This window comes from Tursiops truncatus, chromosome 12, assembly GCF_011762595.2.
Source record: "Tursiops truncatus isolate mTurTru1 chromosome 12, mTurTru1.mat.Y, whole genome shotgun sequence".
Taxonomy (NCBI): Eukaryota; Metazoa; Chordata; class Mammalia; order Artiodactyla; family Delphinidae; genus Tursiops; species Tursiops truncatus.
The window spans coordinates 1,508,751-1,535,783 of NC_047045.1; the positions used below are offsets into that span (position 1 = coordinate 1,508,751).

General features: G+C 40.3%; 1 protein-coding gene across 1 annotated transcript in view; it reads right to left on the reverse strand.

The window, feature by feature from the left end:
- EYS (eyes shut homolog) overlaps positions 1 to 27,033 on the reverse strand; it is a 1,685,417-nt gene that overhangs the window by 79,659 nt on the left and 1,578,725 nt on the right. The window contains exon 35 of the mRNA XM_033867388.2: positions 24,480 to 24,662. Within this exon, the coding sequence (XP_033723279.1) occupies positions 24,480 to 24,662 (183 nt within the window). The remainder of the gene's footprint in view (positions 1 to 24,479; positions 24,663 to 27,033) is intronic.

Genomic DNA, 27,033 nt, shown 5'->3' on the forward strand with positions numbered 1-27,033 from the left:
TTTGAAGGGGTTGTGTTATGGTGAGTTGTAATTAACATTATAACAACTCATGATACTGGTTAGAGGAAATTTCATGGGTGAAGATGAGATGCTGAGGCCAGAATAGCATCTGGCCTCATCATAGGCAGAGACCAGTGGAATGGAAGCAAGAGCTTCATCTAGGTGAGGAGAGGGATAGTGGCGAGGGCAACGATGATGGAGAATGGAAACAAAGTGAAGTATGCTGCCATGACATTTTGGAAGAAAAGACCAAAGAGGTTGAGACAAAGAGTTGCCAGGTCACTCGAACCTTCTCATATGGTCCTTAGAAGTGTGTGGTGCACTAGGGATGATGGTGGTGAAGGTTATAGATTCTAAATATATTGCATAAAATCTTGGGAAGGAAAATAAAACGCTTGTGTCATAGGCATGTGGTTATAATTAAGTTCATGGCATTTTGTTCCCTAAATTATTTAGAAGAGTTTATTGGATTTGTTTGTTTGTGGTTTGTTTCTTCTACTATTTATATCAGTCGTTCTCCAACCTGGCTGGACCTTCTTCTTTTTTTTTTTTTTTAACATCTTTATTGGAGTATAATTGCTTTACAATGGTGTGTTAGCTTCTGCTTTATAACAAAGTGAATCAGTTATACATATACATATATGGGGATATATATATATACATATGGGGATATACATATATCCCCATATCTCTTCCCTCTTGCATCTCCCTTCCTCCCACCCTCCATATCCCACCCCTCTAGGTGGACCCAAAGCACCGAGTGATCTCCCTGTGTTATGTGGCAGCTTCCCACTAGCTAGCTATTTTACGTTTGGTAGTGTATATATGTCCATGCCACTCTCTCACTTTGTCCCAGCTTACCCTTCCCCCTCCCCATATCCTCAAGTCCATTCTCTAGTAGGTCTACATCTTTATTCCCGTCTTGCCCCTAGGTTCTTCATGACCTTTTTTTTTTTTTAGATTCCATACATATGTGTTAGCATATGGTATTTGTTTTTCTCTTTCTGACTTACTTCACTCTGTATGACAGACTCTAAGTCCATCCACCTCACAACAAATAACTCAATTTCGTTTCTTTTTATGGCTGAGTGATATTCCATTGTATATATGTGCCACATCTTCTTTGTCCATTCATCTGTTGATGGACACTTCCATATCCTGGCTATTGTAAATAGTGCTGCAATGAACATAGTGGCACATGCCTTTTTTGAATTATGGTTTTCTCAGGGTATATGCCCAGTACTGGGATTGCTGCGTCATATGGTAGTTCTATTTTTAGGTTTTTAAGGCACCTCCATACTGTTCTCCATAGTGACTGTATCAATTTACATTCCCACCAACACTGATTTAATCCACAAGCATGGACAGGAAGGGGAAATCTATTATATAAGAGGAAGGAAGGGTATAAAAGGTTTCCAATAGTTAGCCCAGGAAAAATGATGCAGGTCAGTTTGACCTGAAGGAAAAAGAGAGATACAAAACACAGAGAGAAAATAGGCAGAACAGTGCAACAATCTTTTCTGCCTTAGGGTAATTCTAGTGGAGTTCTTACCAGAAGAAACATGCAAACTAAGTAACAGTAATTAGAGATGGTCTAATTAGCTTCACCCAGAAAGAAGGCCCGGTGAAGAGTAGCTACTAGTTGGAGCCATTGATTCATTAAGTCCTCAAAAGGAAGAATAAAACATGGATAAAAGCACTAACTCAGACCTGTGCATGGGAGAGAATTCCTGGGGGCACCTGTCCTGCCGTTCCTCCCACTGATGCAGGTCAATCATGGGATGCTATAAACCATGAACATGACAGGCATGTGCTTTCATGTGGTCTGCTTGAAAGGACACCCCAGAAACAGATCCCATGGCCCGGGAAGAGGCAGAAGCCACTCTCAGGTGCCCTGTGTGGGATTCAGGACTATTTGGAGGGCTGTTCCTCAGATCGTTCTGAGGGAGCATTTGGGAGAAAAGATTCATATAGAGAGTGCTATGGAAGCCTTGTGTATTTCAGCCCTCATCAGGTAATCTAAAGGTAAATATTGTGACTTTTAACAACACAGAAACATGATCATCCTCACTCAGCTGATCCAACAATCTTTTAAGTCCAATAGGAAGAAAAGAAATCTTTCTGAAGTGTTTTATTTGGGATGAAATTTTGATTTATTAGTAGAGAAAGAGTGGACATGACTTGTTATAATTTCTTCAAACTATTCTTCCAATATGGTAAACTATTATAATGTATTAAATGTAATTTACCTTGATAAAAATGATGTGGTTGGAACCAAAAGAGGTAAGCTGAGTCCCAGGTACCACAAGGAGAGGAGTGTTTAATCTTGGCCTCTTTGCTAATTTAACTTCTAGCTGCTCAATTCCTCGTACCTCTCTTTTGAAAAATGGGAATGGTAATACTAATGTTTCATAGGATTGTTTCTAACAATAACATAAAATGTTTTTCTTCCAGTTTTATTGAGATCTAATTGGCATACAGCACTGTATAAGTTTAAGGTGTACCGCATACTGATTTGACTTACATACATCATGAAATGATTACACTAAATTTGTGAATATTCATCATGTCATGTAGATATAACATTAAAGAAATAGAAAAAAATTATCCTTGTGATGAGAACTCTTAGGATTCACTCTCTTAACTACTTTTATGTGTAGGAGAGAGATCTTCAAGATGGTGGGGTAGTACGATGTGGAGATCACCTTTCTCCCCACAAATACATCAAGAATACGTCTACATGTGGAACGGCTCCTTCAGAACACCTACTGAACGTTAGCAGAAGACATCAGACTTCCAAAAAGGCAAGAAAATCCCCATGTGCCTGTGTAGGGCAAAAGAAAAAAGAAAAAACAGAGACAAAAGAGTAGAGATGGGACCTGCACCTCTGGGAGGGAGCTGTGAAGGAGGAAAAGTTTCCACATGCTAGGAAGCCCCTTCACTGGCAGAGATGGGGAGGTAGGCAGGGGGAAGCTTCGGAGCCACAGAGCAAAGCACAGCAACAGGGGTGCAGAGGGCAAAGTGGGGAGATTCCCGCACAGAGGATCAGTGCTGACCAGCACTCACCAGCCTGAGAGGCTTGTCTGCTCAACCTCTGGGGCAGGTGGAGACTGGAAGCTGAGGCTCAGAATTCAGAGATCAGATCCCAGGGAGAGGACTGGGGTTGGCTCTGTGAAGACAGCCTGAAGGGGACTAGGGCACCACAGCTAGCCAGGAGGGAGTCTGGGAAAAAGACTGGACCTGCCAGAGAGGCAACAGACCACTGTTTAGGGATATACGAGGAGAGGGAATTCGGAGCATCACCTAAATGAGCTCCAGAGATGAGTGTGATCTGAGGCTATCAGCATGGACACCAGAGATGGACATGAGACATTAAGGCTGCTGCTGCAGCCAACAAGAAACCTGTGTGCAAGCACAGGTCACTATCCACACCTCCCCTCCCAGGAGGCTGTACAGCCCGTCACCGCCAGGGTCGCATGATCCAAGGACAACTTCCCCAGGAGAACACACGGTGTGCCTTAGGCTGTTGCAACGTCACGCCAGCCTCTGCCACCATAGGCTCGCCCCACATTCTAATTATGACTACCAAAACCCTCCCTCCCCCCCAACCTCAGTGAGCAAGGGAGCCCTAATCAGCTGCTGCTTTAACTCCCTCCTGTCTGGTGGGGGGAACAGATGCCTGAGGGTGACCTACATGCAAAGGTGGGGCCAAAAAATGCTGAACCTCAAGAGCTGTGTGAACAAAGAAGAGAAAGGAAAATTTCTCTGTGCAGCCTCAGAAGCAGTGGATTAAATGCCTGCAATCAACTTGACGTTCCCTGCATCTGTGGAATACCTGAATAGACAACAAATGTTCCCAAAATTGAGGCAGTGGACTTTGGGAGCAACCACAGACTTGGGGTTTGCTTTCTGCATCTGATTTGTTTCTCATCTTATGTTTATCTTAATTTAGTTTTCAGTGCTTGTTTTCATTGGTGGATTTGTTTATTGGTTTGGCTGCTCTCTTCCATTTATTTGTTATTTTCATTTTTCTCTTTTTGTGAGTGTTTGTGTGTATGTTTATTTGTGTGATTTTGTCTGTTTAGGTTGGCTTTTACCATTTGTCCTAGGGTTCTGTCTGTTCTTTCTCTTTTCTTTTTTTTCAGTTTTGTTTTGTTTTGTTGTTTTTTCCTTTTATGACTATGTGTGTGTCTATGTTTCTTTGTGTGATTTTGTCTGTTTAGTTTTGTTTTTACCATCTGTTTGGGGTTCTATCTGTGCATTTTGTTTTCTTCCTTTTCTTCCAAGCCGTGTGGTTGGCAGGGTCTTGGTATTCTGGTTGGATGTCGGGCCTGAGCCTCCAAGGTGGGAGAGCCAAGTCCAGGACACTGGACAACCAGAGACCGCCTGGCCCCACATAATATTAATTGTTGAGCGCTCTCTCAGAGATCTCTGTCTCAACACTAAGACCCAGCTCCACCCAATGGCCAGCAAGGCCATTGGGGGATGCCCCATGGCAAACAACTAGTAAGACAGGAACACAACCCCACCCATTAGCAGAGAAGCTGCCTAAAGTCATACGAAGTTCACAGACACCCCAAAAGCAACACTGGATGTGGCCCTGCACAGCAGAAGGACAAGATCCAGCCCCACCCACCAGAACACAGGCACCAGTCCTCCCAAACAGGAAGCCTACACAAACACTGAACCAACCTCACCCACTGGAAGCAGACACCAAAAATAACAGGAATTACAAACGTGTAGCCTGAGAAAAGGAGACGCCAAACACAGCAAGTTAACCAAAATGAGAAGACAGAGAAATATGCAGCAGAAGAAGGAGCAAGGTAAAAACCCACCAGACCAAACAAATGAAGAGGAAATAGGGAGTCTACCTGAAAGGAATTCAGAGTAATGATAGTAAAGATGATCTCAGAAACAGAATGGAGAAAATACAAGAAATGTTTAACAAGGGCCTAGAAGAACTAAAGAGTAAACAAACAATGATGAACAACACAATAAATTAAATTAAATATACTCAAGGAGAAATCAGTAGCAGATTAACTGAGGCAGAAGAGTGGATAAATGACCTGGAAGATAGAAGAGTGGAAATAACTACCAGAGAGCAGAATAAAGAAAAAGAATGATAAGAATTGAGGACAATTCTCATATCCAACATTAAATGCAGCAACATTCAAATTATAGGGATTTCAGAAAAAGAAGAGAAAAAGAAAGGGTCTGAGAAAATATTTGAAGAGATTATAGTCAAAAACTTCCCTAACAAGGGAAACAAAATAGTCAGTCAAGTCCAGGAAGCTCAGAGAGTCCCATACAGGATAAAGCCAAGGAGAAACATGCCAAGACACATATTAATCAAACTATCAAAAATTAAATACAAAGAAAAAATATTAAAAGCAGCAAGGGAAAAGCAACAAATAACATACAAGAGAATCTCTATAAGGTTAACATCTGATCTTTCAGCAGAAACTCTGTGGTAGAAGGGAGTGGCAGGATATACTTAAAGTGATGAAAGGGAAAAACCTACACCAAGATTACTCTACCCAGCAAAGACCTCATTCATGTTCGAAGGAGAAATTAAAACCTTTACAGACAAGAAAAAGCTAAGAGAATTCAGCACCACCAAACCAGCGCTACAACAAATGCTAAAGGAACTTCTCTAGGTGGGAAACACAAGAGAAGGAAAAGACCTACAAAAACAAATCCAAAGCAATTAAGAAAATGGTAATAGGAACATACATATCGATAATTACCTTAAATATAAATGGATTAAATGCTCCACCAAAAGATATAGACTGATTGAATGGATACAAAAACAAGACCCACATATATGCTCTCTACAAGAGACACACTTCAGACCTAGGGACACATAGAGACTCAAAGTGGGGGGATGGAAAAAGATATTCCATGCAAATTGAAATCAAAAGAAAGTTGGAGTAACACTTCTCGTATCCGACAAAATAGACTATAAAATAAGGACTATTACAAGAGACAAAGAAGGACACTACATAATGATCAAGGGATCAATCCAAGAAGAAGATATAACAACTGTAAATATTTATGCACCCAACAGAGGACCACCTCAATATATAAGGCAAATGCTAACAGCCATAAAAGGGGAAATCAACAGTAACACAATCATCGTAGGGGACTTTAACACCCCAATTTCACCAATGGACGGATCATCGAAAATGAAAATAAGGAAACACAAGCTTTAAATGACACATTAGACATGGTGGAATTAATTAATATTTATAGGACATTCCATCCAAAAACAACAGACTACACTTTCCTCTCAAGTGCTCATGGAACACTCTCCAGGATAGATCATATCTTGGATCACAAATCAAGCCCTTGGTAGATTTAAGAAAGATGAAATCATATCAAGTATCTTTTCCAACCACAATGCTCTGAGAAGAGATATCAATTACAGGAAAAAACTGTAAAAAATGTAAACACATGAAGGCTAAACCATATGTTACTAAATAACCAAGAGATTGCTGAAGAAATCCAAGAGGAAATCAAAAAATACCTAGAAACCAATGACAATGAAAACATGATGACCCAAAACCTATGGGATGCAGCAAAAGTAGTTCTAAGCGGGAAGTTTATAGCAATATCACTTACCTCAAGAAACAAGAAAAATCTCAAATAAACAACTTAACTTTACACCTAAAGCAATTAGAGAAAGAAAAACAAAACCCCAACAAAGTTAGTAGAAGGAAAGAAATCATAAAGATCAGATAAGAAATAAATGAAAAATAAATGAAGGAAACAATAGCAAAGATCAATAAAAGTAAAAGCAGGTTCTTTGAGAAGATAAACAAAATTGGTAAACCATTAGCCAGACTCATCAAGAAAAAAGGGAGAAGACTCAAATCAACAGAATTAGAAATGAAAATGGAGAAGTAACAACTAACACTGCAGAAATACAAAGGATCATGAGAGATTACTACATTCAACTATATGCCAAACAAAATGGACAACCTGGAAGAAATGGACCAATTCTTAGAAAAGCACAACGTTCAAAGACTGAACCAGGAAGAAATAGAAAATATGAACAGCCCAATCACAAGCACTGAAATGGAAACTGTGATTAAAAATCTTCCAACAAACAAAAGCCCAAGACTAGATGGCTTCACAGGTGAATTCTATCAAACATTTAGAGACAAGTTAACACCTATCCTTTGCAAACTCTTCCAGAATGTAATGGAGGGAGGAACACTTTCAAACTCATTCTATGAGGCCACCATAACCCTGATACAAAAACCAGACAAAGATGTCACAAAAAAAGAAACTACAGGCCAATATCACTGATGAATACAGATATAAAAATCCTCAACAGAACGCTAGTAAACAGAACCCAACAGTGCTGTTGGATCACACATTATTATCAAATGTGGATTTTCCCAGGAATGCAAGCATTCTTCATTATACTCAAATCAATCAATGGGATACACCATATTAAAAATTGATGGATAAAAACGATATGATAATCTTGATAGATATAGAAAAAGTTTTTGACAATATTCTACACCATTTTTGATAAAAACTCTTCAAAAAGTGGGCATAGAGGAACCTACCTCAACATAATAAAGGCGATATGACAAACCCACAGCCAACATCATTCTCAATGGTGAAAAACTGAAACCATTTCCTGTAATATCAGGGAGAAGAGAAGGTTGCCCACTCTCACCACTATTATTCAACATGGTTTTGGAAGTTTTAGTCACAATAGTCAGAGAAGAAAAAGAAATAAAAGGAATCCAAATTGGAAAAGAAGAAGTAAATCTGTCACTGTTTGCAGATGACATGATATTATAAATAGAGAATCCTAAAGATGCTACCAGAAAACTACTAGAGCTAATCAATAATTTGGTAAAGTAGCAGGATCAAAATTAATGCACAGAAATCTCTTGCATTGCTCTACACTAACAATGAAAAATCTGAAAGAGAAATTAAGGAAACAATCCCATTTACCATAGCAAGAAAAAGAACAAAATACCTAGGAATAAGCCTACCTAAGGAGACAAAAGACCTGTATGCAGAAAACTATAAGACACTGATTAAAGAAATTAAAGATGATAAAAACAGATGGAGAGATATACCATGTTCTTGGATTGGAAGAATCAACATTGTGAAAATGACTATACTACCCAAAGCAATCCACAGATCAATGTGATCACTATCAAACTACCAGTGGCATTTTTCACAGAAGTAGAACAAAGATTTTCACAATTTGCATGGAAACACAAAAGACCCCGAATAGCCAAAGCAATCCTGAGAAAGAAAAATGGAGCTGCAGGAATCAGGCTCCTTGACTTCAGTCTATACTACAAAGCTACGGTAAACAAGACAGTATGGTACTGGCACAAAAACAGAAATATAGATCAATGGAACAGGATAGAAATCCCAGAGATAAACTCACATACATATGGTCACCTTATCTTTCATAAAAGTGGAAAGAATATACAATGGAGAAAAGACAGTCTCTTCAATAAGTGGCGCTGGGAAAACTGGACAGCTACATGTAGAAGATTGAAATTAGAACACTTCCTAACACAATACACAAAAATAAACTCAAAATGGATTAGAGACCTAAATGTAATGCCAGACACTATAAAACTTAGAGGAAAATATAGGCAGAACACTCTATGACATAAATCACAGCAAGATCCTTTTTGACCCACCCTGTAGAGGAATGGAAATCAAAACAAAAATAAACAAATGGGACCTAATGAAACTTAGAAGCTTTTGCATAGCAAAGGAAACCATAAACAAGATGAAAAGACAACCCTCAGAATGGGAGAAAATATTTGCAAATGAAGCAACTGACAAAGGATTAATCTCCAAATTATATAAGCCGCTCATGCAGCTCAGTGTCAATAAAACAAAAAAACTAATCCAAAAATGGGCAGAAGGCCTAAATAGATCTTTCTCCAAGGAAGATATACAGATTGCCAACAAACACATGAAAGGATTCTGAACATCACTAATCATTAGAGAAACACAAATCAAAACTGCAATGAGGGATCATCTCACACCAGTCAGAATGGCCATCATCAAAACATCTAGAAACAATGAATGCTGGAGAAGGTGTGTAGAAAAGGGAACCCTCTTACACTGTTGGTGGGAATGTAAATTGATACAGTCACTATGGAAAACAGTATGGAGGTGCCTTAAAAACCTAAAAATAGAACTACCATATGACGCAGCAATCCCAGTACTGGGCATATACCCTGAGAAAACCATAATTCAAAAAAGGCATGTGCCACTATGTTCATTGCAGCACTATTTACCGTAGCCAGGATATGGAAGTGTCCATCAAAAGATGAATGGATAAAGAAGATGTGGCACATATATACAATGGAATATTACTCAGCCATAAAGAGAAACGAAATTGAGTTATTTGTAGTGAGGTGATTGGACCTAGAGTCTGTCATACAGAGTGAAGTAAGTCAGAAAGAGAAAAACAAATACCGTAGGCTAACACATATATATGGAATCTAAAAATAATGGTTCTGATGAACTTAGGGGCAGGACAGGAATAAAGATGCAGACTTAAAGAATGGACTTGTGGACACAGGGGGAGGGGTAAGGGTAAGCTTGGATGAAGTGAGAGAGTGGCATGGACATATATACACTACCAAATGTAAAATAGGTAGCTAGTGGGAAGCAGCCGCATAGCACAGGGAGATCAGCTCAGTGCTTTGTGACCCGCTAGAGGGGTGCGATAGGGAGTGTGGGAGGGAGACACAAGAGGGAGGGGATACATATGTATATGTATAGCCGATTCACTTTGTTATAAAGCAGAAACTAACACAGCATTGTAAAACAATTATACTCTAATAATATACAGCAGTGTTAATTATATTTATCCTGCTGTATATTACATCCCTACTATTTATTATCTTATAAGTGGAAGTCTCTACCTTTTGCCTGCCTTCATCCAATTCCCCCTCCCTGCTCACCCCAACTCTGGTAACTAGAAATCTGATCTCTTTTTCAATGTTTCTTTATTTTTGAAGTATAATTGACCTACAACACCATATTATATTCTGTTATGCAACATAGTGATTCGATGTTTGTATACATTTCAAAATGATCACCATAAGTTCAGTTGCGATCCGTCACCAAATAGATATATTACCTAATGATTGACTATATTTCTCACACTGTACATTTCCTACTCTTGACTATTTATTTTGCAACTGGAAGTTTGTTTCTCTTAATCTCCCTTGGTATTTCTTTCCTCCCCTGAGCCTCCTCCCCTGTGGTAACCACCTGTGTGTTCCCTGTATTTATAACTCTGTTTCCATTTTGTTATGTTTCTTTTTTGTTTTGCTTTTTAGATTCCACAATTAAGTGAAATCATACAGTATTTGTCTTTCTTTGTCTAACTTATCTCACTTAGCATGATACCCTTTAGGTCCAAGCATGTTTTCCCAAGTGGCAAGATTTCACTCTTGTTTTAATGGCTGAGTAATATGCCATTGTATGTATGTGTGTCTGTATATACACACACACACCTTCTTTATCCATTCATCTATAGATAAGCACTGAGGTTGCTTCCATATATTGTGTATTATAAATAATTCTGCAATGAACATAGGGGTGCATATATTTTTCTGTTAAGTGTTTTTGTTTTCTTTGGATAAATACTCAGTAGTGGAATTGCTGAATTATATAGTAGCTCTAGTTTTTATTTCTTGAGGATCTCCATACTGTTTTCCATAGTGGCTGCACCAATTTACATTCTCACCAACAGTGTACAAGGGCTCCCTGTTCTCCACATCCTCACAAACACTTGTTATTTGTTGTCTTTTTGATAATAGTTCTTCTGCCAGGTGTTAGTTGATATCTCATTGTAGCTTTGATTTGCATTTCTCCAATAATTACTGATGTGCCTGTTGGCCATCTGTATGTCTCCTTTGGAAAAATGTCTATCCACATCCTCTGCCCATTTAAATTTAATTAATTAATTAATTTATTTTCAAAAGTAATTCATTTGTTTATTGATTATCTATTATATCTTAAATATAGCAGTGTGTACATGTCAATCCCAAACTCCCACTCCATGCCCCCTCACCACCCTTTCCCCCTGGTAACCATAATTTCATTCTCTAAGTCTGTGAGTCTGTTTCTGTTTTGTAGATAAGTTCATTTTCTTTTTTTAGATTCCACTATAACTGCTATCATATGATATTTGTCTTTCTCTGTCTGACTTACTTCACTTAGTATGATAATCTTCAGGTCCATCCACATTGCTGTAAATGGCATTATTTCATTCTTTCTTATGGCTGAGTAATATTCCATTGTATATATGTACCACATCTTCTTAATCCATTCATCTGTCAATGGACATTTAGGTTGCTTCCATGTCTTGGCTATTGTAAAAAGCACTGCAATGATCATGGGGGTGCATGTATACTTTCAAACCAAGTTTTTCTCTGGATATATGCCCAAGAGTGGGATAGCTAGATCATATGATAGCTCTATTTTTTGTTTTTTAAGGAACCTCCATACTGTTCTCCATAGTGGCTGTAACAATTTACATTCCCACCAACAGTGTAGGAGGGTTCCCTTTTCTCCACACTCTCTCCAGAATTTATTGTTTGTAGATTTTTTGATGATGGCCATTCGGACTAGTGTGAGGTGATATCTCATTGTAGTTTTGATTTGCGGCTCTCTACTAATTAGTGATGTTGAACATCTTTTCATTTGCCTCTTGGCCATCTTCTTTGTATGTCTTCTTTGGAGAAATGTCTATTTAGGTCTTCTGTCAATTTTTTGATTGGGTTTTTTGTTTTGATGGTATTGAGCCTCATGGGATGTTTGTAAATTTTAGAGATTAATCCTTTGTTGGTTGCATTATTTGCAAATATTTTCTCCCATTCTGTGGGTTGTCTTTTCATTTTGTTTATGGTTTCCTTTGCTGTGAAAAAGCTTTTGAGTTCAATTAGGTCCCATTTTTAAATTTTTGTTTTTATTTCTGTTACTCTGGGAGATAGACTGAAAAAGATATTGTTGCGATTTATGTCAGAGAGTGCTCTGCCCATGTTTTCCTCTAAGTGTTTTATAGTATCTGATCTTACATTTAGGTCTTTAATCCATTTTGAGTTTATTTTTGTGTGTGGTGTTAAAGAGTATTCTAATTTTATTTTTTTACATGTATCTATCCAGTTTTCCCAGCACCATTTATTGAAGAGACTGTCTTTCCTCCATTGTTATAGATTAATTGACCATAGGTGTGTGGGTTCATTTCTGGGCTTTCTATCCTGTTACATTGATCTATATTTCTGTTTTTGTGCCAGTACCAAGCTGTTATGATGACTGTATCTTTGTATCAGTAGTATAGTTAGGAAGTCAGGGAGCTTGATTCCTCCAGCTCCATTTTTCTTTCCCAAGATTGCTTTGGTTATTTGGGGTCTTTTGTGCCTCCACATGAATTTTAAGATGTTCTGTTCTAGTTCTGTGAAAAATGACATTGGTAATTTGATAGAGATTGCATTGAATCTGTAGATTGCCTTGGGTAGTATAGCCCTTTTCACAAAACTGATTCTTCCAATCCAAGAACAGGGTATATTTCTCCATCTGTTTATGTTATCTTTAATTTCTTTCATCAGTGTTTTATAGTTTTCTGAGTACAAGTTTTTTGCCTCCTTAGGCAGGTTTATTCCTAGGTATTTTATTCTTTTTGATATGATGGTAAATGGGATTGTTTCCTTAATTTCTCTTTCTGATAATTTGTTTTTAGTGTATAGAAATGCAACAGATTTCTGTATATTAATTTTGTGTCCTGCAACTTTACTGAATTCATTGATGAGTCCTAGTAGTTTTTTGGTGGTATCATTAAGATTTTCTATATATAGTATCATGTAATCTGAAAACAGTGTTTTTAATCCATTTTGAATTTATTTTTGGGCATGGTGTGAGAGAGTAATCCAGTTTAACTTTTCTGCATGTAGCTGTCCAGGTTTCCCAATACCATTTATTGAAGAGACTTATTTTTACCATCGTATATTCCTGTGTTTGTTGTCATAGATTAATTGCCTATATAAGTGTGGGTTCATTTCTGGGCTCTCTGTTCTGTTCCATTGATCTCTGTCTCTGTTTTTCTGCCAATTCCATAATGTTTTGATGTTTTATATAAATATGTACACACACACATATATATGTATATACACACACTCAGGGAGTATGATACCTCCAACTTTGTTCTTTCTCAAGAGTGTTTTGACTATTTGATCTCTTTTTCATTACCATACAAAGTTTAGAATTATTTGTTTTAATTCTGTGAAAAATAAGTTCATTTGCATTATTTTTGTTAGATTCCACATATAAATAATATCATATGATATGTGTCTTTCTCTGGCTGGCTTAACATTTAAAGTAATTATTGATAGGTGTGTATATAATGACATTTTATTAATTGTTTTAGGGTTATTTCATGGCTCTTTTTTGTTCCTTTCTTCTTCTTTTACTCTCTTCCCTTGTGATTTAATGCCTATCTTTAGTGTTATGTTTGGATTCCTTTCTCTCTTTTTTTTTTTGTGTGTGTGTATTTCTTATAGGTTTTTGATTTGTGGTTACCATGAGGTTAATATATAGCAATCCCCCTCTCTCTTGCTCTGTGTGTGTGTGTGTATGTGTGTGTGTATGTATATGATTATTTTAAGTTGCTGGTCTCTTAAATTCACATTTTAACAACCCCGCATTTTTACTCCTCTCCCCTAATGGTTACTGTTTTTGGCATCATATTTTACCTCTTTTTGTTTTGTGTATCCTTTAACTACTTATTGCAGATATGGATGATTTTACTACCTTTGTTTTTTAGCCCTCTTAGTAGCTTTGTATGTGGTTGACTTACTACATTCTCTGTATATTTGCCTTTAGCCATGAGCTTTTTCCTTTTATAATTTTCAAGTTTCCAGTTGTGGCCTTTTCTTTTTCACTTAGAAAATTTCCTTTAACATTTCTTGTAAAGCTGGGTTGATGGTGCTGACCTCTATTACCTTTTGCTTATCTGTAAAACTTTTGATTTCTCCATCAAATCTGAATGAAAGCCTTGCTGGACAGTGTATTCTTGGTTGTAGGTTCTTCCCTTTCTTCACTTTAAGTAAACTGTGCCACTCTCTTCTGGTCTGCAGAGTTTCTCCCTTCTGGTTGCAGAGTTTCTGCTGATAGCCTTATGGGAGTTCCCTTGTATGTAACTTGTTGCTTTTCCCTTGCTAATTTTAATATTCTCTCTTTATCTCTAGTTTTTGTCCTTTTAATTACAATGTGTCTTGGTGTGGTCCTCTTAGGATTGATCTTATTTAGAACTCTCTGTGTTTCCTGGACCTAGATATCTGTTTACTTTCCCAAGTTAGGGAAGTTTTCAACTGTTATGTCTTGAAATATGTTCTCTGCCCCCTTTTCTCTCTCTCTTCTCCTTCTGGGACCCCTATAATGTGAATATTATTATGCTTGGTGGTCTCTTAAACTGTCTTCATTTTTGTTTATTCTTTTTTCTGTTCAGCTTCAGTGATTTCCACTACTTTGTCTTCCAGCTCACTGATCTGTTCCTCTGTATCATCTAATCTACTGTTAATTCCTTTTAGCGTATTTTTCATTTTAGTTATGGTATCCTTTACCTCCATTTGTTCTTCTTTGTATTTTCTGACTCTGTTAAAAACTTCTAACCTCTCAGTATATTCATCCAATCTTCTCCCCACTTCCTCAAACATTTTTATGATCATTTCATTGAACTGTTTATTGGGTAGATTTCCTACCTCTACTTCACTTAGTTCTTCTTCTAGGGTTTTATCCTGTTCCTTCATTTCAAACTTATTCCTCTACTGCCTCATTTTGCCTACATTGCTGTTTTTATTTCTATATATCTGGTGGGTTGATTCCATCTCCCAACCTTGGAGAAGTGGCCTTTTGTAGGGAAGTCCTATGTGTCCAAGCAGCACTCTCCCTTGTGGTCACCAGAGCTGTATGCTTTAGAGGAACCCCTATTTGGGCTGTGTGGGTCCTTCTGTTGTGATGGGCTGGCTAGCCTCTGCTCTGGTTGGTTGCCAGGCCTTGCCTTGTGTGGAGTTTGCTGGCCACTGGTGAGTGGGGCCAGGTGATGAGGTGGCTGACTTCAGAACACCTAGGGTTCCTGGGGCTAATACCGGCCCACTGCTGGGCAGAGCCGAGTTTCAGGGTGGATGGTTGTGGGGCTGGAGGTCCTGGATCTAGTGTCAGCCTGCTGATGGATGGTACCAGTTCCTCACATGGCTGGCTTCAGGATTTGGGGTATCCCAGAGCTGGTGTCGACCCATTGGTGAGTGGGGCTGGATCCCCAGGTGGTTGTCTGAGGGATCCAAAGTGTCTTGGAACTGGTGTTGGCCTGCTAGTAGGCAGTGTTTGGGCCTGGGGTGGCCCCTGGGGCTAGTGTTGTCCTGCTGGTGGGTGGAACCAGGTACTGGGGTTCTCTGGCTGTAGGGCCTGGGCAGTCCCGGTGTTGGTGTTGGCTTGCTGGTGGGCAGGGCTGAAGCCCAGGAAGTCCCAAGGTTAGTGCCAGCCCACAGACGGGTTGAGGTCGGTCCCAGGGTCTCTGGATGCAGGGGCACTGGGTGTCCTGGAGTTGGTGTTGGCCTGCTAGTTGTGGAGGCTGAGTCCCAATGGCTGGCTGCAGGGCCCCAGGGGTCCCCAGGGCTACCACCAGTGTGCCAGTGTGCAGGGCCAGATCCTGAGCCCTTTGGTGGACAAGGCCATGTCTGGGCACTGTGGGCTCTGGGGGTCCTAAGACAGCCAGCCTGGGGTGAGGCTCTGGCCTTGCCCACTAGCTGCTTGGCCTAAGGTATCCCAGGACTGGTTCTGACAGCCTCGTGAGCCAGGCAAGGTCATGACACTAATAAGCTAGAAGGAGGATTCCAAAGTGGCTTGTTAGCACCAGTGTCCATATGGTAGAACCACCTCTCAAAAAGCCTGTCTCTGGTGTCTGTGTCCCCAGGGTGAGCTCCAGTTAGTTACCTCCTGCCCCTCCAGAAGCCTGTCCAGGATCAGCAGGTGTGTCCGACCCAGGCTCCTTTCAAATTACTGCTTCTGCCCTGGGTCCTGCAGTGTGTGAGATTTTGTGTGTGCCTTTTAACAGTGGAGTCTATATTTCCCATATCCCTCTGGCTCTCCCGAAATTAAGCCTCACTGGCCTTCAGAGTCAAATATTCTGGGGCTCCACTTTTTGGTATAGGACCCCCTGGGGAGCCTGATGTGGGGCTCAGACCCCTTGCTCCATGGGTAGAATCACAGCAATTGTAATTATTCCTCCATTTATGGGTTGCCCACTGGGGTGTGGATCTTAACTGTACTGTATTTCTTCCCCTCCAACCCATCTCGTGTTTTCTTCTTTATATCTTTAGTTGTAGGAGATCTTTCCTGTTAGTCTTCAGGTCATTCTCATCAGTAGTTGCTCTGTAACAGTTGTAATTTTGGTTTTCCCATGGCAGGAGGTGAGCTCAGGGTCTTCCTACTCCTCCATCTTGGATCTTTCCAAATGGATTCACAAATCCTAACAGACAAATGGATTTTTCCTTTCCCTTCTTTCCTGTCTTGAGTGAAATAAAAGATGTGAGAGGACCCACGGAGATAATGCTGTGAATTTCCAATTCAATGAACCTGACTTGGTGAATGGCTCCTGATTACTGGTGGGAGTTCCCTTCTGAAGGAACAATTCCTTTTGTGCACACACTTTGTGGGTATATTTGAATATATTCTAGGGCCTGTTAGGCTTTTAGATTTCTGAAAGGAGGAAACTACCTTTTAATCAAATATTCTTGACATTGAACTAGAATGATGTTGACACTGAGACCAAGATAAACTTAACTAAGCTTTCTTTAGTTGACCATGGGTATATTCAGTTTTTGAAAGAAAGCTAAATTAGGTATGAATGAAGAATTAGATAAATGTGAGTGATTTTAGGAAAATCCCGGAATAAGTTTATGGAGCTAGAATCAAAGCTAAACGTGCTGCAAAGCAAAAAATATATCTAGTTTGACCCAAAAGAATGGAAGTTTCACCAGAGCAATACACATATGGTATAGGATTCTGGACACTGGAACCATTTTTACCCCGTATTCAGAGACAGACTCTGCTTTAGTGACTGTTACACTAAAATTAAGATAACTGGAGATTTTGAATGAACTCTTAAGGAGCATACAATCTCTATTTTAAGGTCTGTACAGCTTCTAATCATAGTGGGAAACTTTAACTTTGCATTTTGTTGATATGACCATTAAACTATGTATATTCCAGAGCCTTGAAAGCATTGGAACCATACAAAGCCATGTCCGTGATGTTTCTTCATTAGTCATTGTCTACAATGGAGACCATATAGTGTCCAACTCAGAGGATTAAATTGTGAAGATGTGGGCAGTGTTAACTGGCTACTGTTTGTGGCCACATCAAGCTGGTGCCCTGACTTGCAGCTGTGCTAGTGAACAGAAGGGCAAGAGTGATGCTGGCTACAAATGCACCACTGCACTCCCAGCACATGAAAACAGGGTAAGAGTGACGCTGACTACAAATGCACCGCTGCACTCAGATCACATGAAAACAGGGTAAGAGTGACGCTGACTACAAATGCACCGCTGCACTCAGATCACATGAGAATAGGGTGAGAGTGACGCTGGTTACAAGTGCACCGCTGCACTCCGAGCACATGAAAATATGATAAAATGCATTTCCTGGACTTATATCTGGCTGGCAGTTTTCTATCTCTTGAACAAAAGGAGTTGAGAATAGAAAGAGTGGGAAGTCTGGAACTCTCTTGATGTGCTGTCAGAGATGACAACATGAAAACAAGGGATGGAAACACCAGTCGGTGGGTAAACTTGAATTTCCCTGAGATGGAACCCCATGTGCTCCCTGGAAGCACAGAACAAACGGTGAGAATGTGGGCTTGGAGTTGATCTATTTTCAGTTTGTTCCTCCTCTGGATGCTCTTCTGTGAGACCAAGGGGCTCCCACTGAACTATGCTTAAATGAACACTCCCCTCCATGTAAGTTTAACAAGGAGGGGGGATTTGCTAGGATCTACATATTTTTGTCATTTGTAACCTTATTTGAGCCCTGGTCAATTTTTCACATATTTCTCAGTCAGTAAAGTGAATTAGCTTAACTTCTTTTTGAACAATCTTAAGATCTCAATTTATTTGATAACTTAGATGACATTGAAGTTACAGTCCAGGATGTTTAATTTCAAGAAAATGAAGATTTGATAGTTTGAGGTTGTCAGGTAGAAATCCTCATGGTTTCTCATCACATGATGAACATTTTTCTGTTGTAGAGCACTGGCACACACTGCCAGTTGTGACTGGAGGTGGCCAGGCCATGGGGCCCGGCACTGTGCCACGTGAGGGAGTGGCTGCCCCCACTTGCCCTCTTCTTCCGTGGGGTCTGACCCCAGTTCTGAACAGGCGGAGCTGACAGTTTTGTGTGATGCTCCATCTTTGTTTTTCTGTAGATGACATACACCCCAATTTTTTTCCACACAAAAACATCAAGTTATATTTATGTGCTCTTATTTCGGTTACAGTTAATAACCAAGGGCTTGAAGTAAACAAGAAATTATTTGGCATGAAATATGAGGTAGCCTTTCATAATGACTGCAGCACAGAAGGCCTGCCTGCAGGTGATGGACAGAAAGCTATGCACACAATGCACTCAGACGCAGACATCAATTATCCAGGGAGTTATGTATGTTTTTTTAAAAGAGTCTGTCACAGCATCACACCTTTTAATACAGGATAATGTTGAGACTTAAACTTACATTTCAATGATGTGAACAGTAATCCATGTCCTCCCCTCCCCTTTATTTAGGACCTAACTTTTCTGACATAATCTACATAAATCTGTGACCACACAGTATTATGAATGAACCAGGAGAGCCTCTGTCTATGGAGAATCCTTCAGTGAGTGAAAGAATCAGTAAGCATGTGATTATTGCTTTCTCACACAGCACCTGCCATGTGAATGGGGCGTATGAAAGAAATTAAAGACTTAATTTGTCCAAAAGGAATTTAAGATTAATCTTGATGAGGGATTATGCAATTGCTGCTTTCCTAATGTATTTGATTTATGAAAATGGTAACTTCATACGATTTGAAGTAGTGATTGTGAATGACAACACAGTATATGATTAGGTTCCAAATTACAGTATAGAAGCTACCTGTTCCATACAGGAACAGGTTTGTGTAGGTAGGATATGGGAAACCTGGGTTTGTCAGAGGACCATTACCTGGATGGGTTGTATCGAGGATGGGAAGAGACCTGGGGCAGTTGCTCCAGGCAGGAGGGAGCAGGGAATGTGGTGTGGATGGGACAATGGTTCTCAGATGGCATAAGTGGGCTGGGGATGGGTTGGGAGAGAGTGGAGCTAAGGAGGCAAGCCGGACTGCTGTAGAGCATTGGCTGAAATGGAAGGGAATGGATGGGAAACACACAGAATGGGAGCACACTCCCTGACTGTTCTAGTTGGATGAAATGTCTACTTTCTGAGCTCCATCTTTTCTATCACTTACGTACTTCTTTAAATTCAATGATGCCTATGTTCCAGACAAGTATTAGACACCATGATGGATACTTTGTGTACCAGACATAATTTCTGACCTCTGGTTTAGTATTGTTAATAAAATTTTAACAAATTTTAAGTTAACGATAAGTTCACAAAATTTTAAGTACATTATGTTGTGCTTCCCTAAATTGATTATAAGTTTTAGTGTAACAGAGACAGAGATTTTTGTATTCATTCTTTCAAAACTGTAATGAGTGTCTACACTTGACAGCCTCTGTTGATAGAAAAAAGAAAAGCCACAATCCTGGTTGAGAGAGATCCAGACAAACAGTTATAAAATATGGTAACTGTCCCCAGCAAGCTGCAGTGAGATGAATTCTTAAATTTCCTGGAAGTGTTAAAGACTTAAAGATAATTTTCTCAGTTGAGGCTTAAAGGATAGAAGTGGTTTTGAGGCATGAAAGTGAAGTGTGCATGGCTCAGGAAGATTGGGACAGCCTATGTGAAAGCACAAAGGTGGAGGATGCAGTGAAATGACACAATGACATGACCCAGTGACATGGCACTGTGACATGACACAGTGAAATGACCCAGAATGTACACGTGTGCTGATATCGCCGAGTGTAGGGCAGAACGAAGGACAAGAGATTGTGCAAATGGGCAGGGGCTGGATGCATGTCTGTGCATGTTATGCAAAGGATCTTAGGTGGTATGTTATGAGGAAGCATGTTGATTAGGCAGCATACGTTCAGACTTCTATGTGGAGAACAGAGAAGGAGAGGGCAGTACTGGGCAGGGAGCCTGGAAAGGAGGTTATTGCTACTGCGACCGCCTGTGATAGATAAACTGGGAGCAAGGAAGGGAAGAAAGAAGAAGGAGAAAAGATGAAAAAGTCATTGGAAGGTAAAATGGACAGACCTTGCTGTTTTATAAAACATGGGGTATAAACTGGAGAGAAGATGACAAGGACCTTGTCTGACTTATTCACAACTGTATCCCCAGCACTGGGAAGAATCCCTCATCTAGGCTCCCAGTAAATAGCTGTCAAAGTGAATAGAAGGGAGAAATCAAGATGACTCCTGGGTTCTGGAGGAAGCAGAATGTTTATACCAGTCGCCAGTGGAAGGAATATGGGAGGGGAAGATCAGGTATTCCTCTGTGGACCGATGTGGGACAGACTGGTGGTTTTTAGAAGAGCCGAGCTATAAGACACAAGTTATAAGGGAGCGAAGGAAGAATTGGTAATGAAGGAAATTCCAAATATGACTGCAGAAAGGCAGGACGAGTTTTAGGTTAGGTTAAAATCCTACGTCAAGAGAGACATTTTCAAGTGGAAATGTTTGACAGGGTAATTTGTCCAGAGTTCAATGTGCATGAAGTCTGGCAAAATCAGAGTCTGGCTCTGGGGACTCGAGGAAGAACATCACCCGTGTTGGGGAGTGAAGAAGTTCCCTTGCCTTTTCATGTCCCAAATTAGAGGTTGGCTTATAGTTCAAGTTATCATACGAACTCTGTGGCTTTGTGCATCTTTTAACTTGAGAAAGGCAAAGGCAGCATGTGAAATGTGGTTTTAGTAACAACCAAAGCACAGGTCAGAGATTTATGTTACTATACAATAATACCTATATGTGGAGATACCACTGTTAGAAGCACTAACTTGGGTCCTAGTTTCTTATATAGAAGAGAAAATTGCAAATTGTGTGGTTAATGTTGATCATAATATTTTAAAGGAATATATGTTTATTTAACCAATAACTTTATGCTACATAAATTGAAAAATCCTCCCTGCCTATGATATTACGAGCAATAACTGCATATCTTAGTCTGTCCCCACATATGGTCTAATTTAGCTGGTCCTTAGGGGTTTTGTATGATTGCTCTAAAATATTAGTTGCATGAAAAGCACCTAACGTTCTTGATAAAAGTCTATTTTTTTTAATTCAAGAGGGCCTGTGAATTAATATTTTAACAAGCACCATCGTGTGATTCCGATACAGGTGTGAAGAGGTTCTACCTGGAGAAATCCCCCCCTTGAGAAGCTCTTTGGCCTGACTTGCATTTGTTAGCTGGTGTTCTTGCTCTCTCTGGTGGTACAATGTGGAATTGTATGTTTCAGATTTTTCATTTTCACTGATTGGCACATAGACTCCACAATTAATCTACCAGTTACCCAGCCTTTATCTAGCCATGTTGTAAACCTACAGATGCGAGTGCTGCATTAGCATTCATCTCCCTACACACAAAAGAGATGGGAGAAGACCAGAAAGTGTAACATAAAATTTCATACCTTAGAAGTGCTGCGACCAAGACAATACTTTTACATTTTTTGGTTTGGAGAATTTTGAAGGAATCTGTAGCTGAAGAGTATTGAAGAGGCATTTGGTGGCAGCATTTTCATGGGCCAAGTGTTTATCTTTTGCTTGGGTTCTTCCTCTGTGAATCGTTTAGGACTCAGACTCAAGCTTTGTGATGCTCATTTGAATTTTTCATTTGCCACTTTGTTTGTTTTTTGCTAATGGGAAGGATATAATTGTATGCAGAGTAAAGAGTTAAGGGTAGGAATTCCTTCTTCTTTTCCTTCTTTCCTCCCTGCCTTCTGGCAGTCATTCAACAGATGTTTATTACAGCCCCCTGAGGGAGGCTTTGTGGGTGATAAAGTGATAACCGGGACACCATTTCTCTGAATGAGGAGAGAAATGTAGCCCACCAAGGCCTGTCATGAGGGCTCCATGCCCAAAGTGCAGGGCAGCTCAGCAACCCTCAGAGGAAGGAGAGAGTAACCATGGGGAAATCATTACGGAGAAGATGGCATCTGAACTTCAAGTCCCTGAGACTGGCCACTCTAAGAACCTTTGTGTGACTGAGTTGCTGACTTATATGACATACAATTGTCTGTGCTTATTGTGGGTATTTTATTCAGTGCTGATTATGTGTCAGGCAGTGTGCTAAGTGTGGGTGTACAAAGTTCAGGAAGGATTGTAATCAAGCAGGACCCTGTGGGGCCATCCCAGGGCAGAGCCCCGCCACCCCACCATGTCCTCTGCCAGCCTTTTGACCGTAGAAAAACTTTACTTAAAGAATAAATTTAATCAGAGAAATGAGAAATGTGGAAAGAAAGGAAAACTGTTAAGCAAGACAAAGTAATAATAGTTTAGCCATTAAGCAAAGTCAAGGACCTTTAGTTCCCCCTCCAGGGCTGTAGATACTATTCTGAGCCATGTCCTTTGAGCTGTTTTGCAGCTGAAACTGAAACCCTCACCAGGTGGAAGAAGTTAACTGCATGCTGCCCACAAGCAGGAAGACCCCAGGTGGAATCAGAAGGTGGATGATGTTGACTCCCAGTTACCTCACCACAAGCCAATCAGAAGAAGGTCCACAAGCTGATCACGCACCCCACACCCCCCCTCCCTTATCCTGTCTTTTAAAACCTTTCCCTTGAAGCCTTCAGGGAGTTTGTGCCTTTTAAGCATGAGCTGCCCTGGACTCCTTGCTTGGCGCCTGCAGTAAACGCTGCACTTTCCTTCACCACACCCAGTGTCGGTAGGTTGGCTTTACTGTGCTCAGGTGAGCAGACCGAGTTTGGTTCGGTAACAGGATGGCTTGGTCTCTGTCTACCTAGGGATTCCATTCTCGTAGTAGAGGCAGACAGGAAACAAAATAGTTAAATGATAATAGATAACTATCTACAAAATAGATAAATGAATTGTAAATTGAGGTAAGGGCTTTGAAGGAAGTAACCAAGAGGCTAAGGTAGAGAATAACTTGGTTGGGCTGAGGTGAGACCTGCTTTTGTGGAGGTGGCTGGAGAAGGCCTCCTGCAACAACACAAGCAATGATGTTACGAGTCCAGTGCTCTCTGCTACTGAGTCCGTGTCTTAACCATGTTCATCCTCCCAGCTCTGATGGGGAATCACCATCATTATACTCATTTGAACAGAGAGGAGACTGAGGCACAGGGACACTAAGTAATTTGATGTGTAGTTTGTAAGTGGTGGAGACCAGATCCAAGCCTACCTTTCAGACCCAGAGCCTGCTCTCTTCACCACTCTGACAGGCATCTCCCGCCAAGGGTGTGGAGGGGAGAGCACATATGGGGTTCAGAGGCAGGAGAGTTCTCACGGGATAAAGCAGCCCTCGTGCTCCCAGAGGTGGGGCGAGGCTGCACACCACCCTTCCCTTGGGGTGTGGGCTTCTTTCAGACACGTGTTAATACAGAAACAGGCGTTGGGTGAGTTGAAAAGGACAGAATTCGTTAGCTGCCCTAGCACTGTAGAATTACTGATGAGAAAGGTCATTTTCTGGTGTAACATTTTGATTTCACAGTGGAGGACCCCCAGCTCAGAGACTATAGGTGATTAATTGCTTAACTAGTTAGTTGTTGACTTGGGAGTAAAACATACGTGCTTTTCCTTGATCCCACGTGTGCATAACTGGTTTCTACTTAACACACAAATTTATCTTATAAATTGCTTTCCCACCAATTGAAGGGCACTGGAATACATGATTACAGACTAGTACTTTCTTAAATTCTTGCTCCTTTAATTTGGGATGGTTTTCTTTGAGGGCAACCATTCCCATTTCACGACACATGGTAAAATGTGTTCCTTTTGAGAATTCCCCTTCTCTCCTCTGTGGAAATGCAAAGAAACAGAGGACAGGACCAGTCGATAAGCTCACTTCTCGTGTGACTCGCCCCCTTCTCTTTCTTCACATTTGCTGGCAGGAGTTACAATGCGCTGATTATAAGAGGTGGCCTGATGTGAACAGGGCTTGGGGGTCAAGGGCTGATGCACACCTTGGACAAGGCACATGCTTGAGCAGCAGACAGGAGGAGGCTGATCCAGGCAAGCACCTGCCTCACCCACAGCCATAGTCCCTGAGGAAGCTCTCAAGTATTGTTCAAAAAACCTAAGCAAGCCCTAGAGGGTTCAGGTAATCTTACCATGGCCCTTCTGTCCGGTGAAAAATAACAAGTTGTCTTGCACTGCTGAGTGGTTGTTTGCCAGCTGAAACTTCAAGTGGAACTCATAATCATAGCTGATGTCTGGGACCCGTGAATAAGCCAGGAACGAGGTATATCCAAAGGCATCCATCCCACTGAGCCTGGGCTGGGTGATGTGAACAGCTGTGGAAAAGCCCAAAGCAAACAGTTAAAACAAGCCTGTTCATGGACTTGTAAGAGGAGGGTTGTGTTTTGCTGCTGCATCTCGCCACATAGTCTGTTTACTATCACATTAATTATACATATGTGCCCTTCAGCATTGAGCAACTCAGAGACTCAATAGGGAATTCAAATCCAGAACAAAGGAAGGGTAGTGTTTTGAGATCCTGTGTATAATCCTTTAACTCACATACCCTTTTGACATGAAGAATTTACTTAAAAAGCAAAATTCTACATTTTGGAGATTAATTTTAGAAATAGAAAAGATCATACGCAGTCAAAGTATTTGCCTAGGTGCTTTGTAACAATAATTTGGCATCCAAAGGCCAGATATGACTTAGAGAGGGACTCACAGCTTGGAACAAACTGAGCTTCTCTAACTCTTTACTTTTCTAAGAGCCAAAGGTCAGGGGTAGGAAGGCCAAGAGATGGGAAGGAAATGGATGTTTCCATCACCATATTGTGAATGACCTGAAATTTCCTTGAAGTGAAATCGTTGTCTAAAAGAAATGCTCTTCCTTACTTTGTTCAGACATGTGTTAGATAGTGAAAGCGTGGGTTTCAATAGGCCTGAAACTGTAGGGAGATTTAGTAGAAACAGGAAATAGTAAAACCCAGAAGTACAAGGGCCAGTGCGGACAAATAAGATTTAGTTGAAGGGTGCTATCAGCCAGCTAGCTTCTCTTTTCATCCTGCCTCTAATCTTGTATCCATATTTTCTCTTTCATTGTTCTGTTTCCTTCATAAATAGTCCCAACTGGCTTTTATTTCCTCACTTCAAGGGGAACAGGGAACAGGAAGGGGGATTTTGACCCCCATCCTGACTACTGTGAATGGTATCCCCAGATTAAAGGATGTTCCTAGACTCTATCTTTATTCGTTCAAGACAGCTCAATAGAGGGAAGAAAGCTTGTCTTGATTACTTTATAATGCTCCCTTCTCAAGAGGTGGTGGCTCTCTCACGAAGTTGTAAAACTAGAATTTTTACAAACTTTAAGAAATATCTTCACTCTGGTACTCAACACTTAAAACAAAAGAGTTGTTATGTCTGGTTATAATTGTTTATATAGCAAATAATTCTGCTATCCTGGGAAAAAGAATTCTATTTATCAGAGGCTTTTATTTCTGCTTGTTTCACATAACTATTCAAGTAGGGATTTGTATGGAATCAGCTGAATACTTCATTTTGATATTTTATTAAAATCTTATCAGTTTACTCCTTGGGATGTGTGTCCTAGGATAAGTAAACATTTTCTCAAAACTCACCAGAATCTGAATTAGGATTTTGAGACATACCACCTTTTATATATATATATAATCTAATGAAGTAATTGGTGGTTTGTGTTTCAGAGATAATAAGACTTCCCATCAGGGATTTCAGTGGTTCTGTAAGTAGGATGGTTGAAGGAAATTAAATAAAATTAACTGGGATTGAAGCAAAATAAAAATATTGATGGTGTTTGAATGTTGGCATTAAAAACAGTTAAAATAGAATTCAATTAAATACTAAAAATAGGAATGTCTTTCTTTTATAACATTTCTTCCTGTTAATAATTTACAACTGAGTCTACTAAAAGTTTTTGTACATTTAGGTTAGATCAACAAATAAGTATGTAGTTCACTATCTGACCTTGAGCTAGATATTGGTGACACAAGGATAATAAAGCACAATCCTTACCCTCAAGGAGCTAGTGTGTGGTCAGCTAAATTACTCAACTGAACTAGACTGAATCTTGGCTGATGACAGCAGTTCACCTACAGGTGACAAGCAAAGATCATTTCAGGTGGAAAGAACAACTTATTCTACAATAGGGAGGCCAAAAAGCATGTCATACTCAGGGAACCCATGGAGTTTGCAAGTTTTAGAATGAAGTATAAAAAGGAAAGTGGAAGCAAATGAAATGACATAGTTAAGACAGGGGTCAAATTATGAAGGGTTTGATATTTTCCTCATAATTTTTGAGTAGTTAAGCAAATATCAAAGTTGCCTTTTAGAAATATCACTGTAGTGATGAAATGTGAAGGCTGGATTAGACAGGGGGAACTGGAGGAGAAACCTTTGGTCAAGAATGATAAGGAGGACTTTGAGGACATTGGGAAGTCTAACAATGAGTTCAGCTTGTACTGGGGGGGCAGTGGTGGCCCTTGTCCACGTGCTCAGTGGTTTGTCTCCCAGCAAGAGCACCCAGCTCCGCTCACTCCACATGGCAGCTTAGTACTGGATCTGGGGCAGACAGGTCCTGGGAGAAGTCAGCCACAAGGCAGCCCAGATCTCAGGTGGCAGCACAACCACTTCAATTCCTGCAGCAATAACACCCTGACCCCCAGGCCACAG